This window comes from Vipera berus (genome assembly GCF_964194415.1).
Source record: "Vipera berus genome assembly, chromosome: 9".
NCBI lineage: Eukaryota > Metazoa > Chordata > Lepidosauria > Squamata > Viperidae > Vipera > Vipera berus.
Window position 1 is genome coordinate 24,455,823 of NC_138212.1, and position 18,428 is coordinate 24,474,250.

Genomic DNA, 18,428 nt, shown 5'->3' on the forward strand with positions numbered 1-18,428 from the left:
CTTCCTTCCTTGGCCTGCAAGGGGCCGTCGCCAACTGGGGCTGGGCAGCCCGAGCCAGCCCGAAAGGCTCCCTGTCCCCTTCGCAGCCTGTCGCTCTCCGGCTCAGGATAACGAGGGAGGGGCCGACTGAAGACTCCCCCCCCTCCGTGCGTTCGACGCGCACATCTCCACGCCAGGCGAGGGCGGTGTGACTCGGCCGGGGATGGTGGGAGGAAGCCGGACTCAGCTTGGCGGGCAGGGCGGGGGCGCCGCGTTGTGGCCAGACTCCGGGGCTCCCCGCTTTACCCTCTCGCTCCGCTGAATGGAGCCGCCTGACTGATGGGCGAGGAGGCGGCACGTTTGCAGCTTGCAGAGACCCAGCGCCGCCGCCGACCTGCCGCCTCGCTCTAGATTTGCCTCGCCGGAGCCGAGCCGCCTCCCGCCGCTTCGGAGAAACTTTCCCCGGGCCCCGGGAGAAGCCCCCCGCCCGCTCCCCCCCGGCCTCCGGGGCCCCTCGCAGCTGCCGCCGCTCCTCGCCGGGAGGAGCCGGGGGAGCGAGGCGGCGGCTGCGGGAGCTCTCCGTGGTGCTGGAATGTCCGCGCGGGTTCTCGGCGGCTGGGCGGCCGGGGCGCGGGGCCGGCCGGCGTCGTTGTGATCGGCGGCGCCCCGGGCTCCCTCGGCTTCTCCCTCCCCATGCGGGGTCTGGACCTCCGGGGCTGAAGCGGCCCTCCTTTCCATGTGGCTGCACCATGGACTCGCGCCGGAGGAGGATGGCAGATCCGCTCCTCTACATCAACGCAGCCTTCCTGGCTTATTTCAGCTGTGCCAGCCTGTCCTGGGCAGATGCAGGTAAGAGGGCGCGGGTGGGGGAGCGGGTACCTGCGACCCCTGACAGGGAAGCGGGGTTGGCAATGGACAGCAGGTTTTGTTCTGTACTTGGTGCTTGAATTGCCCCGAACCTTCCTGACCTCTGGTGCTGCTCCACGTTTGAACATCTCTCGGTCAACTGCTTCGCTCGCTGGGGCACCATCTATCTGATAAGCTGAGTTGAGGAGAGTCAACAAAGAAGTATTTGTGGTAGTGGCATAGGACAACACGTTTCGTTTGTGGCACTCACTGCTGCATGTTTCTGGAACGATGAATAATACTCTATTGGGAGTGTACCATTTAGAGATGTTTTGTGAAAAAGAAAAGGAAGCAATTTGTGTAACAGGGTTTAAGAAGACCCCATAAGAGTGCACAGATCCCAAGGAGACATTACTGACTGGCTGCTGATTGCTGTGAGATTTGGCCTCCTTACTGAATTCTATTTATTCAACTGGGCTTGAGAGAAAGGAGCCAATCAGTGGCCCGGGTGACTGTCCTTCAAGTCAGCCAAGTGATTCATTGAGAGATCATGTGATGCCGTCTCATGTGAAGACAATCAGCTAGCTCCCTTGCCTCTCTCAGAAAGGAATTGCCGCACACTGGACCTTAACTTGGCCCAGGGTGGTTCTTCTCATGTTGTCAGAAAGCCCCCAGTGCTGAACAGGATTCCTAAAATATGGGGAGAGATGTGGCCGATATCTGTTAACGGTGATTTCCTTAGAATCAAACAACTTTGGACAGCAGGGTGGTCAAACCAGATATTAGTAGGCAAGTAGGCAACAGCAGCTGGAGTGAAATAAGTCCCCGGACAACATTAAGTGATTTTCCAGATTACTAGCAACACAGGTCTGTGGATGGAGATGCATCCCCCCTGCATCTTTCTCAATAATGTAGCTGTTCTAGGTGGGGAGGGGTTATGAAACCAATACAAACATGTAGGTCAGGGGTGTCAAACTCGCAACATCACATGACGTGTCACGATGTATGGCAGCTTTTTTGCCATTGCTGGCAATGGGGTGGGCGCGGTTTTGCTATGATGCATCCGGCCCATGGGCTGGCAGTTTGACACCCCTGTTGTAGCTCTTCATAAGATAGGAGGGGCTCCAATTGTTTAAGGAAGTCCTGGGAAGATTGGAGGAGGGATAAAGATGAAAGAAAGAAAGAAAGAAAGAAAGAAAGAAAGAAAGAAAGAAAGAAAGAAAGAAAGAAAGAAAGAAAGAAAGAAAGAAAGAAAGAAAGAAAGAAAGAAAGAAAGAAAGAAAGAAAGAAAGAAAGAAAGAAAGAAAGAAAGAAAGAAAGAAAGAAAGAAAGAAAGAAAGAAAGAAAGAAAGAAAGAAAGGAGTTTTGACTCCTGGGCACACATTGCATGGGATGCTTCACAAGGTCACATTGGCCAAGGAGTCAGTGAAAATATGCAAAATGATCAAGCATAATGCTTATTCAAAAATCTGTTACAAGGAGTCACAGAATGTGCCAAGATATTTGTCAGGCTAAGAAAGTCTCTCAGAAAAATAGACTTTAAAAAACCATGAACACAGGGTCCCATTAAAATTATCAGGACCTCAGAAATCAGAAAGTAAATTAGTCCTCACTTTAAAAGCAGATCACTAAATATGAAGTTTAACAGACTGGAATTCCTAGAAAGAGAAATTAAAAATTGGGCGGGGGGGAAACGAGGTGGATAGAAAAAAATCCAAGGAGGTTCTGATTTATCAGCACAGCCAGGAACAGACTTTCATTTGAGACACAGCGAAGCAGTCGGTGGCTCAGGCAGCAGATTCTGGAGTCATAGATAGAAATTTGTTAATTGTCAAACTTATTATACTATTCATTATTAAGATCTTTTGACAGTTATTGAAAAAAATATAGTCTTTAATCTAGTTTCAAAATAGAGCTACAAAATTAATGTGCTGATTTCAGTGGAATTTTTTTAAAAGAACAACTGTCTGGATCCAATGTTTTGACACAACACACTCAATCCTAAACCTGAAAAGCCCAATTCTTTTCTCTATATAATCTCCAAACAGTGAGATGACTTGCTTCATACAGTATGCTAATATAATGTTAGGCTTCCACAATAGGTCAAATCACAACCTGCCTAATCCCATGTTCAACTAGGCAGGGAGATGCGAAGTGTTTAGGGCCAGGCCTGCAGAGCAGGGCGGCATGAGAGAAGGTCATCCCTGAGGTCAACTGATTTCAAGCCAAGAAATTTCAACAAGGTAGAACCCTGAATGAAGCCTAGAAATAACAAAAATAATCTAGTTTCAGAGAAATCATTTGTTGCGTTGAAATGAAGAAAACACTGGGAAACACCTTACATCAGGGGTGTCAAACTGACGTGTCGTGACGTATCATGACTTTTTTGCCATTGCAGACAATGGGGTGGGTGCGGTTTCATCATGACGCATCCGGCCCACAGGCCAGCAGTTTGACACCCCTGCCTTACATCCTCAACATGCTTGGTCAATAATTCCTCACTAGCCAGATTCATCTCTTGAAAGATGTGGACTGGATCCTGGTGGTCCTATCAAGTGAGCCCTATGGCTTCCTCTCCATTTCACTTAGATGTTGCTTTGCTTAAAGCCACAGCAAGATTGATTGTCTTCAAGTTGATTCTGCAGCCGTCATTTTGATTGCACGTAAAAAGCTAATCCGTCTGTTCTGACAAGTAAGAGAGCCTCTCCTGCTCCCGAGTGTGTGCGTGTTCAGACAATGCAAAGTGAGAATTCCAGGATTCTAGTCTAGCACAAGTCAAGAGCCTCAGGTTGGAGAAGGTTAGAGTCTGTCTTTTCAGTAGATACAAGCATGCCTATGTGTGGCAATAAACTGCAACCATGCCAGCTTCAGGTGACAGGGCTCAGGGCCAGAGACAAACAGTTGACCCTAGAGAGGCACCTAGAGAGTTTCCAAACCTGGCCAAAGAGTCCAAAAATGTGACTTGCTCCAGCACTGACTGGAACTGGGATTCTAAGGTGAGCATGGGATTTGTAGGACTAGTTTTGTGAGGATGAGAGGAGAGACACGAGCCTGCCCGGTACTCAAAAAAGACTGAGAAGGGTCCCCTGGCTCCTCAGAGGATCTGCTGCCTCTTTTCCAACTCTGAGAAGCCTCAGTTAAGCCTTCTCTCTTCTTACAATTGGTACGAAGAATGCAGCCCACTTCCAGCTCAACTGTCCTACAGACTCTCCTAGTGTGAACCTGCTGGTGCCTTGCCGTAGCCCTGAGCATGTTCACTCATGGAAGTTTTTCCCCAATGAAACCTGCTTCCATTTAGAGCAGGGCCATAAGCTGGCCTGCCTGCTTGTTTAACCTTTGTTCCATTTGCTCTGCAGTTAGCTCCTCTCCAGCAGTTTGGATGCAAAGCTCTCTCAGAGGCCCCTGGACCTCCAAGCCAATGGGGTTCCCTGCAAACTGGGGAAGTAGTGTCCACACATAACCATGAAACGTATTGAAGCTTTTGTTACTGCTGTGATTTCAGCCCCAGAAATAGCATTCCAGAAAAGCTCTTCAGCAAAACGCTTCTTCCCGAAGACAGTTTAAATAGCTGGTGACTAACGCGTATTTCAAGAGTTTGTTTCTTTTAAAGAATAGAATAGAATAGAATAGAATAGAATAGAATAGAATAGAATAGAATAGAATAGAATAGAATAGAATAGAATAGAATAGAATAGAATAGAATAGAATAGAATAGAATAGAATAGAATAGAATAGAGCTGGAAGGGACCTTGGAGGTCTTCTAGTCCAGCCCCCCACTCAAGCAGGAGAACCTATACCTTCTCAGACAAGTGACTGTACAGTCTCTTCTTAAAAACATCCAGTGATGGAGCGCCCAAGATTTCTGAAGGCATCTTCTGTTCCACTGGTTAACTGTCCTCACTGTTAGGAACTTTCTCCTTAATTCCAGGTTGCTTCTCTCTTTGATCAGTTTCCAACCATTGTTTCTTGTCCTGCCCTCTGGGGCTTTGGTGAATAACGTGATCGCCTCTTCTTTGTGGCAGCCCCTCAGATACTGGAATAGTGCTATCATGTCATCCCTATTTCTTCTTTTCTTTAGACTAGCCAAACCCAAGTCCCGCAGCCGTTCTTTGTATGTTTTAGTCTCCAGACCTTTGATCATCTTAGTTGCTCTTCTCTGAATTTTTTTCCAGACTCTCAACATATTTTTTGTGATATGGTGACCAAAATTGGCTGCAGTAGTCCAGGTGTGGTCTCACTAGGGTTTTATAAAGCGGTACTAATACTTTGGCTGATCTTGATTCTATGCCTCTGTTTATACAACCCAGATTGAATTAGCTTTTTTGGCTGCTGCTGCACATTGGAGAGGGACTCCAAGGTCCCTCTCACAGTTACTGTTTTTAAACCAGGTCTTGCCTAATCTGTACTTCTACCTTTGGTTTTTCCTGCCTAAATGTAAAACTTTTCTCCACATTGAAACTCGTTTTGTGGGATAGGGCCCATTGTTCAAGTCTGTCAAGATCTTTTGGGATCCTGAGTTTGTCTTCTGGGGTGTTGCGTACTCCTGCCAGTTTAGTGTCATCTGCAAATTTGATGAGTTCCCCTTCTATTCCCTCATCTAAGTCATTGATGAAGATATTGAAGAGTCCTGGGCCTAAGACGAAGCCTTGTGGTACCCCAGTGCTTACTTCTCTCCATGTGGATGTAGTGCCATTGAGGACTACTTGTTGAGTACGGTTTGTCAGCCCGCTACAGATCCATTTAGTGGTGACGGTGTCTGTCCCATCTTTTTCTACCTTACTAAGGAGTAAGTTATGGTCTACCTTATCAAATGCATTACTGAAGTCTAAGTGTACTATGTCCACAGCTTTATCAGAGAATGAAATAAGATTGGTTTGGCATGTGTGAAGACTGATGCAAAGAATAAGTTAAGCAGGTTTGCTTTCTCCCTGTTGCCTGTTATTTCCTTGCCATCCTCTCTCTTTAGTGGACTTACAGTTTCCTTACCTTTTTTCTTGTTGTTAATATGTTGGAAGAAACTTTTTATTATTATTATTATCCTTGAATTCTGTTGCAAGTCTTTGTTTGATCTGAGCCTTTGCTTTCCTGACTTCATCTTTGTATGTAATGGATGTCTGATGATAATCGGCCTAAGTTGTGTGTCCCTCTTTCCATTTTTTGTACTTGTCCTTTTTGTCTTTCAGTTTGTCTGAGAGATCTTTGTGCAGCCCTGCTGGTTTCTTCTTGACTTTCTTGTGCTTCTTTTTCAGTGGTATTGTGCTGAACTGGGTTTTTATGATAGCATTTTTCAGAGTTTCCCACGCTTCTTGAGTTGTTTTCCCCCCTTAGGATTTTCATCCATGGAATCTTTCCTAGGTTCTCTCTTAGTTTGTTAAAATTGACTCTTTTGAAGTTTAAGACACTGATTGGATTGTTTACTATTGCTAGTGTTTGGATTATATTAAATTCCAGTATGACGTGGTCACTTTCCCCCAAGGTTCCAGCAACTTCAACTCCCTCTATCACTTTTTCTCTATTAGTAAAAATTAGGTCCATTATAGCTTTATGTCTAGTTTCCTCCTCCACCTTTTGGATGACAAAGCTGTTGGCAAGGTTGGTTAGGAATCTCTTTGACCTCCTGCTCACTGCAGAGTTTGTCTCCCAGTTGATATCTGGATAGTTGAAGTCTCCCACTACTACTGTAGTATGCTTCCTGCATACATTTGTTAACTGGTTGGCAAAGAGTTCAGCTATTTCTTCTGGTTTGTTGGGCGGCCTGTAATATACATTTATGGCAATGTCACTTTTTTCCTGTTTTATATTGACCCATACACATTCTGGAGAGATTTTATCTTTGATCATGTACATTTCTGTAGATATGTAGTGTTCTCTTACATATAGTGCAACTCCCCCTCCTCTTTTTGTGGACCTGTTTCTTTTGAACAATTTGTATCCATCCATCAGTCCATTCCAGTCATGGGTTTTGTCCCATTGGGTTTCTGAAATGTCTACTATGTCATGCCCTCCCTCGTGTACTATTGCTTCTTGTTCACCCTGTTTGTTCCCCAAGCTTTCAGCATTAGTATATAAGCATTTAAGACTTTTATGTCTGTTTGTGGATATGTTTCCTGCATCTCCTGATTGTTGTTTGAGTTTTTCTTTTTTTCTCATCACTCCCTACCTTTATTTGATTTGTTTTGGGGGATTTGTGATTGGTTTTGTCTTCTAGAGATTCTAAAGATTGGTCACCTTCCCCCTCAATTTTAGTTCAAAGCCCTCCTGATGAGTTGGGCCACTCTTTTCCCAAGTACATTTTTCATTCCATCCGTTACTTCTTGTCCTGCCTTCCGGTGCTCTGGAGAATAATTTGACCCCCTCTTCTTTGTGGCAGCCTCTCAAATACTGGAATGCTGCTATCATGTCTCCCCTATTTCTTCTTTTCTTTACACTAGAAGTCCTGCAACCGTTCTTCATATGTTTTAGTCTCCAGGCATTGGATCATCTTAGTTGCTCTTCTCTGAGCTTTTTCCATTAGCATTGAATTAAATCCTGCTAAGAGAAAACATGACTGACTGCAGATTTCATTCATATTTTTAAAAGTTTCTAGACTTCATAGTCACACTGGAAATATCTGGATCGGGTTATGTTTTATAACTAAATATTTTTGTTAAGCAACATCACTGTAGGTAGAATTTGTTTTTCCAATCATTTTCCAGATTTTTTCTGAAATAAGGGGATTTGGGTTTTTCCAGTACAAGTGGGGATGGTCACAAAGAGATTTTAAATTGCATAGTTGCTGGGGGTTTTTTTAATTGCACAAATATTTTTATAGGAGAAGTATCTCCAAAGAGTTCTTTAGTAATGGAGATTAAACACACTGAAACATAGATTGGAGATAGTGAGCAAGAACTGGAAAAGGAGCCAGGCATACAAGCTCTCTAACACAGGAGTGTCAAGCTGCCGGCGGATGCGTCATGCCAAAACCGCACCCACCCCATTGCTGGCAATGGGAAAAAAGTCATGATACGTCACGACACGTCACGTGACGTTGCGGGTTTGACACCCCTGCTCTAATATATAGTTATCCAAATCAGAATATATTTGGTGGGGAAATGAGGACAGTATTCCAAAGACCATGGTCCCCTAAGTTGGGTAAACACTGTGCTCTTGGATGTGCTCCTTCCTCTACTAGATCTTCTCTCGGAAATTTGTTCTCAGCTATTCTTCTCTCTTAATATCCCAGTCAACATCCTTGTGTCTTAAACGTTTCTTTGACTTTGATAGTTTATGTTCCCAGGGAAAGGGAATTGGGAAAGGGAAACAGCAGGGGGGCAATTTTACTCACTGAAACTAACACGATCTATCAGCTTCATTTGTTGAGCTGATGGCTGTAGATAGGCAGCTAAAGCCTGGGGCTGCAGATGTGTGAAGTTGCCCTTTCGATGGGAAAGGTCTTGCTCTGTTTCTAGGGTCTGGCTGAAGTGACACCGAACTTTGCCACACAGTCCTTCACATGGGCCTTCTGAAAATAAAATAAGGCACATTATTATAACTAGCCGGTGCTCCTGCTAACTTAGCTTACATAATTCGCAATCCTGAGGTCTTGGATAGTCACATTACTACAAAGAAACAAGTAAATGCTCTATTGATAACAGAGGCAATGTGCTTTTCAGAAATGGCAGACATCCCCCCTCCCCACCCACCCCTAAGCTAAAAGAAGACCTCTTTCCCTGCTGATTGAGGCCCCCAGTTTAATGAGGCAACTTGTTCTGCCTCCCCAGGCACAGCCCATTTCTCTCCCATCTGCTCCATTTCTTCCTGCTTGCGTTAGGAGAGAAGTCAACAACACACACACACACACACACACACACACACACACACACACACACACACACACGGCACCATCACCAAGATTAAAGGTGCCCTTGCATTTCACACAACCGTCCTTGAGGATTCCGATGGTGGAACAATGTGGGACTCCGGAAGTGGCAGCGTCTGGGAGACACTGTGGAAGATTTATGAAGGTGCCTTTAATACACGCCAGCTCGAGGGAGGCAGAGGAGAGACAGGGTGCATGCTCATCTCACACACCAAAGGCGTTTCAGATCACCTGCCTGCCTTCTTTCCTGCTCTTTGTCTCCCCTTGTCCTCAGCTCACCCCGAATGCAGAAGAAATCATACAGAGAAGGAAGGGAGGGAGGGAGGAAGGAAGGAAGGAAGGGAGGGAGGGAGGGAGGGAGGGAGGGGAGGGTGGGTCTCTGCCTTGCCCTGGCTTTTTTTCTCCTCACATTCCTGGCCCCTTTTCCCCATGGGGTTAGCCTTTCCCTTCTCCCCTTAGCCATCCTAGGTGTGAGAGATGGAAACGGAAATCCAGCCTCCTGGGGGAGGGCATCCTCTTGAGGGGGGGGTCATGAGCCTTATGGGATCAGGCCACACAAGAGAGTTCAGCAGCCAAAACGCAACACCTGGCAGGCATCTTCTCTGTGAAGCCTTAGAAGGTTTACCTGCACAGACTTTTTCCAGCGCCACCCTCAGCCGTGGCCCGGATCCTGCCTCCCTTCCCTGCTCGGTAAGGCTCTTTCAAGATGCTCGGGGGGGGGGGGGAAGAAAAGAGCTTCCACCTGGAAGAGGCAGAAAAGCTGCCACGGGATCCCCTGCCGGGAGTGAAAGCAGGAAGGCTCACGGACAGCTAGTCCCCTCCCTCTTCCCCTCTCAGGAGGTTCCCTTCCCACCCCATCTTGTAGTGAAGAGAAAGGCAAAAACAGGGCCGTCTCACCTCCCACCGCAGCCTGGCGATTAAACGAATGGGCTGAGACAGGGAATTTGAGATGCTGTTTGCCAGCCTGCCTGCCCTGTTCTCACATGCATGAGAATAGCAGAAGAACAGAGTTGGAAGGGACCTGGGAGGCCTTCTAGTCCAGCCCCCTGCTCAAGCAGAAAGCCCTGTATCATTTCAGACGGATGGCTATCCAATCTCTTCGTGAAAACCTCCAGTGATGGAGCATCCGCAACATCTGGAGGAAAGCTGTTCCACTGATTAATGGTTCTAACAGTTCAAGAAATTTCTTCTTATTTTGTACTCACAGGTAGAAAAGTGATGGGGTCTCGATCACATGATGATGGCTGCCATTTTTACTTTTTGGCCACTCCCCCTGGAAGCCTCGGCGGCACCCTCGGCTTTCCAAAGAAAGGGTAAAATGAATGTGGGGTCCCAAGAAAGACCAAAGGCCTGGACTGAGAGCACGAAAGGGGTCCCGCTAGGTTTCTTCTTTGGGGCCAGCTATAATTAGCTCCCCTGCGTTCTCTCAATAACCCTCATGAAAAGGGGGAGGTTGGAGACTGGATCAGGCCTCTCGAGGAAGGGAGGCATCCTGGCCTCTTTCAAGGCCTTAGGCACCCCCTCCTGGAACAAGGCACTGACCACCTCCCCGATCGGGCCAATCCCTGCCCCACAGAGAGAATAGGAGGAGCACAGATCTGGTTCCCAGAAGGCTGACCATGCCGAAGAACGCCCCTCAACTGGATCAGAGCAAAATGTCTCCCAGCGAATACAGAAAGTTGTAATTCCAATAACCACATTAGATCTGCCTGTAAGGAATCAAGTCTTTGGTAAATCTGTTGGCAAGATTCTGTGCCAAATGTTCACAGCAGCCAGGCATGGGTGGGACTTAGTTCTCACACTGTCAGTAAAAGAATCCAAGAATTAGTGTGATAATTGCAAAAACAAAATGCAAATGGAAACTGGCCAGCCTTCTCCACTGTTTGGTGTGAGAAGGAAAAGGAAATGCAAGAGGCTTTGATGTTGTTCCTGTAAATTGGGCTCCTTCTTGAATCGTTGCAGTGGTGAACACGCTTTTGGTTATGGCTGCCTCACATTCTCCATAAAGATCCCAAGTTCCCGAGTTTTCTTGTGAGCTCATTTTCAGTGATTCTCCTGCCACTCAGTGGGGTGAAGCCTGACAGTAAAGGACCTTTTTGCTCATTTCACCCCCGAAGGGAGTTTGGCTACTCTAAGCAAAGCGGCGACACAGGAAGGGGGGGTGAACTCCGAGCACTTGGCCTCTTTGGCTGCCACCCTTGGGGTCACATTTCATCTTCCACTCCAGATGTTGCTTCTGGATCTCAAGCAGCTGCCTTGGTTGGTTGGGTGAAAAGACAGACGCTCCCCGGGAACAAGCACTTCAAAACCGAGATTATCCCCCCTTGCCAGGGTTAAGCAGACAATCAACAGAACTCAATGGGGCCCCCATGAGAGTCCAGAGAATCCATACATCCTGGGTGGGCCATTTGTAGAGATCCTGGGTGGCTGTTCATCTCATCTGGACTAGAAAATGAACTGACCAATGGTAAAGGGCTACAAGAGATGCCTCCCATACCCAGATCACCACACAACTGCTCTGAAGTATAGATGAGCTCTAACCTGTGAACACCACAGAGACCATTCTTTCACACCTGTCCCAACACATGACAACCTGGGCATGGGAACTGAAGTCACTCAGCTGGAAAACTGCCAGCTAGGCTGGAAGGAAAGATCAAGCTTGTGCCTCTTGCAACTGCACAAGGACTCTAAGCTAGGCCCTCTCTTGACCCCTCCTTCTAGCCTAGCTGGCGGTTTCCCAACAGCACCCTGAAGTAAGGGAACTCAGGCCTAGAACTCAGGCAGCTACTCCACCAGACAGCAGATCATCAAGTATGCAAACAGAAGGCCCACTTTGTCCCTACAGCTCAGCACTCAGCCACTCACACTTCCTCACCTGGAGAGCAGCCCATGTAGCCTGCACTCTCCTCCTAAGCAAAAGCACTTTGGAGACTTTCCATCTCACATCCAGAGAGCCAATCAATCCCACAAATTTTAGCTGACATGTCCTGAGCATAAATCCACTTGGAACCACCATGCATGATATCTTAAAGACCTGGGGAGGAGCATTTGTCGTCTGGGCTCCCCAGCAAAATGCACAACAGTCTGAAATCCTAATATACCCGCCCTCCCTCCTCCTGACTCCATCCCTGAATGTGCCTCTCCCTGGACCTCTTGGGAGCAACCAAGGTAGAAAGGGAGCCAGAAGCCAGTGGTCACGTTAGTCCAAGGAAACCATTTCCTACCACCGCAGCTGCTCCTGACAACGACAAGCAATAAAAAGCTGATGAGGACTATATCTCCCACCTGCTAAACAAGGGATTTGCTTTAGGAGCTGGTAGAATCTCGACACCTTTCTTGGCTCCACTCCAGAAACCATTCTGTAGAGAAGCAAATTTAGGGTAGACCTCTGTGCTCTCTCCTGGGATACGTTGTTCGCTTTGGGCCTGCAGTACAGCAGTGTCTTGCTAATCACTTAAGCATCCTTCTGTCCTTCCTTCCCTTTTTTCCTTTCTCAGCTTAGTGTTCTCCCTGTCTGATGGACTTCAGCTCTCTTAAATTGGATTAAAACTTGTGGAACTGCAGGGCAACACATTTGTAGACCCCAGGCTGAAGAAGCCTGTAGCACAAGGATGCACTTTCCTTCCTGGATGGTTTCAACAATAAGGAATAATAAACAAGAGCACAGAAAAAGCAGCTCTCCACCCCACCCCGCCTTTCTCGGGGCTCATTTTGGTAAAGTGCAGTCAGCTAATTCGCTTTATTTACCTGCTTGAAAATGAAAATAAAGGAGTGAAAGCAGCTCCTTTGGGTAGAGAGAAGAAGGAAGCAGGAAGGGAGGGGGGTTTTCATTGGGCAGCTGCTCCTCAGGCAATCAACGGGGGGGGGGCAATCAGTGCACTTGCAGGGATTGGGAAGGGAGTCCATTAGCAACTCCCTCCGCCATGCGCCACCTCTAATTTCCATTGCCACCTGCTCAAGGCAGTTGCCCACATCATCTTTTGGGCCTTTTCAGAGCCTGGAAATTGGATTTAGTTTTGCAGTGATACCAGCCCAAAGGCTTCAGTGACCACTCCCAGCCCTGTTCCCTGAGCTGCTATAGAGCTCTGATGGAATGGAGTGCATTACTCAAAGGTTAATAAAAGGGGAGAGTGAATTGTGCAGATTATTTTTAAAATTGCATGCTCTGGAGTCGCAAGGCACAAAATGGGACGCTGGGGTTCTGAGGGTGAGGATGTGGAAGAGCGACTTTCAAAGCCTCAGAGGTGGCCTCAGACCCCTTTCTCCCTGCTCTGGCCCCACCGAGGCTGAGAGAAGAGTCTTTACTGAAGTTGGGTCTTATGAGAGAGGCCTGAATTCCGGCTTGTTGTTTCCCACAGCCGAGCCGCGAAAGGGCCATTCAAGGGCTGCAGTGAAAGGGGCAGCCGCAGAAAGTTTCTCCTAAATTATTATTATTATTATTATTATTATTATTATTATTATTATTATTATTATTATTATTATTATTATTATTATTATTATTTATTTATTCAATTTCTATACCGCCCTTCTCCCGAAGGACTCAGGGCGGTTAACAGGGCATATATAAATAACAATACAAAAATTAAAAAGAAATTAAACAAATGCCCAATTAAAATACAATAACAATAAAAACAGTAAAAAAAAAACCATTAAAGAACCCTAACGTTCCCCATCAGGCCAGACCAGCTAGTTCAAATAAGTGGGTCTTCAGCTCGCGCCGGAAGGAGCGAAGGTCCGATGCCATCCGGAGCTCAACCGGCAGTTGGTTCCATAACGCCGGCGCGCCCACAGAGAAGGCCCTCCCCCTGGGGGCCACCAGTCGACATTCCCTGACCGGAGGCACCCTGAGGAGGCCCTCTCTGTGGGCACGCACAGGGCGGAGGGGAGTTGACGCCGGCAGCAGGTGGTCCTCGAGGTACCCCGGACCCATGCCATGTAAGGACTTGAAGATCATAACCAAGACCTTGAATCTCACCCGGAAGACAACTGGTAACCAATGTAGCTCGCGGAGCAAAGGTGTAACATGGGAGTACCGGGAAACTCCCAAGACAACTCTCGCGGCCGCATTCTGTACCAGTTGGAGCCTCCGAGTGGTCTTCAAGGGAAGCCCCATGTAAAGAGCATTGCAGTAGTCCAGGCGAGAGGTCACGAGCGCATGAGTGACCGTACACAGGGCATCCCGGTCCAGATAAGGCCGCAACTGGCGCACCAGGCGAACCTGGGCGAAAGCCCCCCTAGTCACGGCCACTATATGGTCTTCCAGAGTACGTCGTGAATCTAGGAGGACTCCCAAGTTGCGAGCCCTATCCACGGGGGGTAAGGACTCACCCCCCATAAGAAGAGATGGAATATTTTGAATGTCCCGGGATGCCGGAATGCACAGCCACTCAGTCTTGTCAGGGTTGAGTTGAAGTCTGTTCCTCCCCATCCAGGCCCGAACCGCCTCCAGGCAACGGGACATCACATCAAGGGCATCACTGGGGTGGTTTGGGGTCGAAATGAAAAGTTGGGTATCATCGGCATATTGATGATACCCAACTCCAAAACCACGAATGATCTCACCCAGCGGTTTCATGTAGATGTTGAACAGGAGAGGCGAGAGGACCGACCCCTGAGGAACTCCACAAGCGAGGGTCCTAGGGGTCGACCTCTGTCCTCCTGCCAACACTGACTGCGAGCGTCCCAGGAGATAGGAGGAGAACCACTGAAGAACTGTGCCTCCCACTCCCAATCCCCTAAGACGCCGCAGCAGGATACCATGGTCAATGGTATCGAAAGCCGCCGAGAGGTCTAATAGGACAAGGACAGAGGAATGTCCTCTGTCCCGAGCCCTCCAGAGATCATTCACCAGAGCGACCAATGCCGTCTCCGTGCTGTACCCGGGCCTGAAACCCGATTGGAACGGGTCTAGATAATCCGCTTCATCCAGGACCAGGGGAAGCTGATGCGCCACCACACTCTCAACAACCTTCGCAAGAAAGAGAAGGTTGGAGACCGGACGAAAGTTGTTCAAAACAGCTGGGTCCAGAACAGGCTTCTTGAGGAGAGGTCTCACCACCGCCTCCTTCAAGACGGCGGGGAAATTACCCTCACTCAAGGAAGCAGATATAACTGCCTGGAACCAGCCTCGTGTCCTCTCCCGGGCTGCATAAACCAGCCAAGAAGGGCACGGGTCCAATAAACATGTGGTGGAGCTCAGCCTCCCCATAATCCTGTCCACTTCCTCAGGGGTTACAGAATCAAACTCCTCCCAGATAACATCGACAAGACCGCCCGTGTCCTGCTCGTCAGACTCTGCCCAGTTGGAGTCCAGACCGGTCCGAATCCGAGCGATTTTATCCAGCAGATGTTGTCCAAACTCCTCGGCACGACTCTGCAAGGGTTCCTCCCTCACCTCCTGATTAAGGAGGGAGCGGGTCACCCTAAACAGGGCGGCCGGGCGATTATCTGCGGACGCGATGAGGGCAGAGAAGTAATTACACCTCGCCGTCCTCATCACTGCGAGATAAGACCTAATAAAGGTTCTTAGTCGCAACCAGTCGGATTCGGATCGGCTGGACCTCCAACAGCTCTCTAGGCCCCGTTTCCGACGCTTTATCTCCCGGAGCTCCGAGGAAAACCATGGAGCTCATTGGGATCTGCACCGGGTCAGGGGCCGCAAGGGTACAACTCGGTCAAGTGCCTCAGTGGCCGCCCTTTCCCAGGCTTCCACTGGGGCATCCGCCGAGTTGTGAGCAACGGAGGCAGGTGGGGACCCCAGCGCCGCCTGGAATCTGTCAGGATCCATTAAGCGTCTGGGGCGTTACCATCTAATTGGCTCCGTACCCCCACGGCGGGGGGTGGCAAAACGGAAGACCAGCTGCAGGAGGTGATGATCGGTCCATGACAGGGGCATAATAAATGGAGAGCCCCCACCAAGATCATCAAACCACCGTCCAGATAAGAAAACCAGGTCAAGGGTGTGGCCTCCCTCATGAGTTGGTTCAGAAATTACTTGCGTCAGGTCCATGGCCGTCATGGAAGCCATGAACTCCCGAGCTAGCTCAGATGAGCCTCCCAGGGATGGTAGATTGAAGTCACCCAAAACTATAAGTTTGGGGAACTCAATCACCAACCCTGAGAGGATATCGAGCAGCTCGGGCAGGGCTGCCGCTGCGTGACTAGGCGAAAAGTACACCAGCAGCAAGCCCAACTGCGCCCCCGGACCAAATCTCAAAAAGAGAGACTCACACCCGACTATCTGAGGAACGGTGGTCTCCCGCGGACATAAGGTCTCCCTGATAGCTACCGCCACACCCCCACCCCTATCTTGAGCTCGTGGCCGGTGTAGCACCCGGAAACCTGGTGGGCAGAGGTCAACCAAAGGGACCCCACCCTCTGGGCCCAACCAAGTCTCCGTGATGCAAGCCAGGTCCGCATGCTCACCCTCAACTAAATCCCTAACAAGGGGAGCTTTGTTAACCACGAACCTGGCATTCAGGTACACCAGCCGGAGCTCAGGAGGCTGCACATCCTCGCTCCCAGAACCTTGGGGAAGAAACAGAGGGTCGGAGCGCCTCACCGCTTGCAAATAGCGGAGACGGCCCCCCCCGGTAATGATACGGTCCTCTGTTTATGCACCTGCTGCCATTCCCCAACGTGGGAATCGGTAGTCCCACGACCCGCTCCAGAGCCCCGGAGACAACCACACCCTGTTCTCCCCCCGCGCGGCCAGACCCAAGCCTGGCCTGAGCCATGGTTGATTGACCACCCCCCATAGCCAAACAACCCCCACCCCCTCCCACCCCTCTCCCTAACCCCATAAAAAATTTTGCTAAAAAATTAACCAGGGGCCTCCTATTAAATTTATGTTGAAGGCCCCTGCCCCTGCCCAGCCATTAGACTGTTTAAAAATGTAATAATCCCCACACTATTAAACTGTTATTAAATATTTGGATAGAAAGGGAGCTCGTCAGATTTGCACATGATATGAAGCTGGGGGGAATAATCAACCCTCCAGAAGATAAGCACGACATGCGGAAGGATCTGGACAGATCTGGCCTCTGTCCAAACAAATGCAATTCAGTGGCAAGGAAAGGAGGGTTTGCAGGAGGCCCGGTGGCACAGCGGTTGGAATGCAGAACTGCATCTGACTCTGTTCACTGTCAAGAGTTCGACTCAGCCTTCCATCTTTCTGAGGTCACTAAAACGAGGACTCAGATTGTTGGGGGCAACATGCTGACTCTGTAAACTGCTTAGAGGGCTGTAAAGCACTGTGAAGCAGAATATAAGTCTATTGGTATTTACACCTAGCTAGGCAAGAAAAACCAAACACACAGGTATAGAAGAGGAGGTGATACCTGGCTTAGCAGCAGTGAGCAGCAGATCCCTGTGAGACGGTTCAGAGGTCACCAACTAGATGGAAAGGGAGGGGGAAGCACAGGGCCACAAGCATGCATGATGCAAGTGGGGCAGGGCTAGCGCTTGCCTGATACTTGCTAGTCCTGCCCTGTTCTCGTGCAGCATAGTGCCGTCTGCTTTTGCACCTGCAGCCTGGCGGCGGCATCCCATTTTCCTCTCGAGGTGCAGCGGCATCCTGTATTCACACCCCATGATGCAGCGGCCCATTTTTGTGCCCCGCGGCATGGTGGCAGCCCATTTTCACGCAGCACAACCGCAGCGCTACTGTGAATGGGGGTGTGCACCCACATGTGCGCACACTGGCCAGCCTGTCCTGTGGCCAGCAGGCCATGGCCCACTACCGGGCTGCGGCCCACAGGTTGGGGACCCCTGTTCTAGTGGACAACCATTTAAGTATGAGCCAGCCGTGTGCTACAGCTGCCAGAAAAAGCCAATGCAGTCCTAGGCTGCATCAACTGAGGGACAGCATCAAGGCAATGAGAAGTGATAGTAACATTTTATAGCATGTTGGTGAGCCCACGCTTGGAATATAGTATCCAGTTCTGGTCACCTTGGTACAAAAAAGATGTTGAGACCCTGGAAAGTATGCAGAGAAGAGAATCAAAGATGATAAAGGATCTGGAGGCTAAATGGCATGACAAAGAGTGGAGAGAACTAGGTATGTCTAGCTTTTTTAAAAAGGCTAGGGGTGACATAATAGCAGCATTCGAATATTTGAGGGGCTCCTGCAAAGACAAGGGGGCCAACCCATTTTCCAAAGCACTTGAAGGCAGGACAAGAAGCAACGGATGGAAACCAATCGAGACAAGCAACCTAGAACTAAGGAGAATTTTCCTGACAGTGAGAACAATTAATCAGTGGAACAACCTGCCTCCAGGAGCTGTGGGAGCTCCATCACTGGAAGTTTTTAAGAAGAGACTGGACAGCCATTTGTCTAGAATGGTATAGGGTCTCCTGCTTGGGCAGGAGGCTGGACTAGAAGACCTCCAAGGTCCCTTCCGAGTCTGTTATACTGTTACTGTTGCTAATTAATTAATCACTAAGGCATAAAAGCCAGCTGGGCAACTCTGGGCCCATCACCAGGAGACAATGACTTCTACTCTCACCATAGGCCTGAAAATCGGGTGGTGACTCTGAGCCAATCACGAAGAGACGGTGAGTTCTAGTCCTGTCTGAAAATTGGCTGGGTGACTTTGGGCCAGTCATTCTCTCTCGGCCCAACTTACCTCACAGGGTTGTTGCAGGAAAAATAGGAGGACGAAGGGGGACGAAGTATCTGGCACTTTGACTTAAAATAATAAAGGCAGAATATAAATAAATAAGTAAAATATGCACCATCTTGTAG

The 18,428-nt window shown here is 48.8% G+C and overlaps 1 protein-coding gene across 1 annotated transcript in view; it reads left to right on the forward strand.

Moving 5' to 3' along the window:
* Positions 1 to 728: 728 nt before the first annotated feature.
* Positions 729 to 18,428, forward strand: part of FNDC5 (fibronectin type III domain containing 5) — a gene marked incomplete at both ends in the record, with an annotated part of 47,737 nt that continues 30,037 nt past the window's right edge. The window contains one exon of the mRNA XM_081334444.1: positions 729 to 828. Within this exon, the coding sequence (XP_081190570.1) occupies positions 729 to 828 (100 nt within the window). The remainder of the gene's footprint in view (positions 829 to 18,428) is intronic.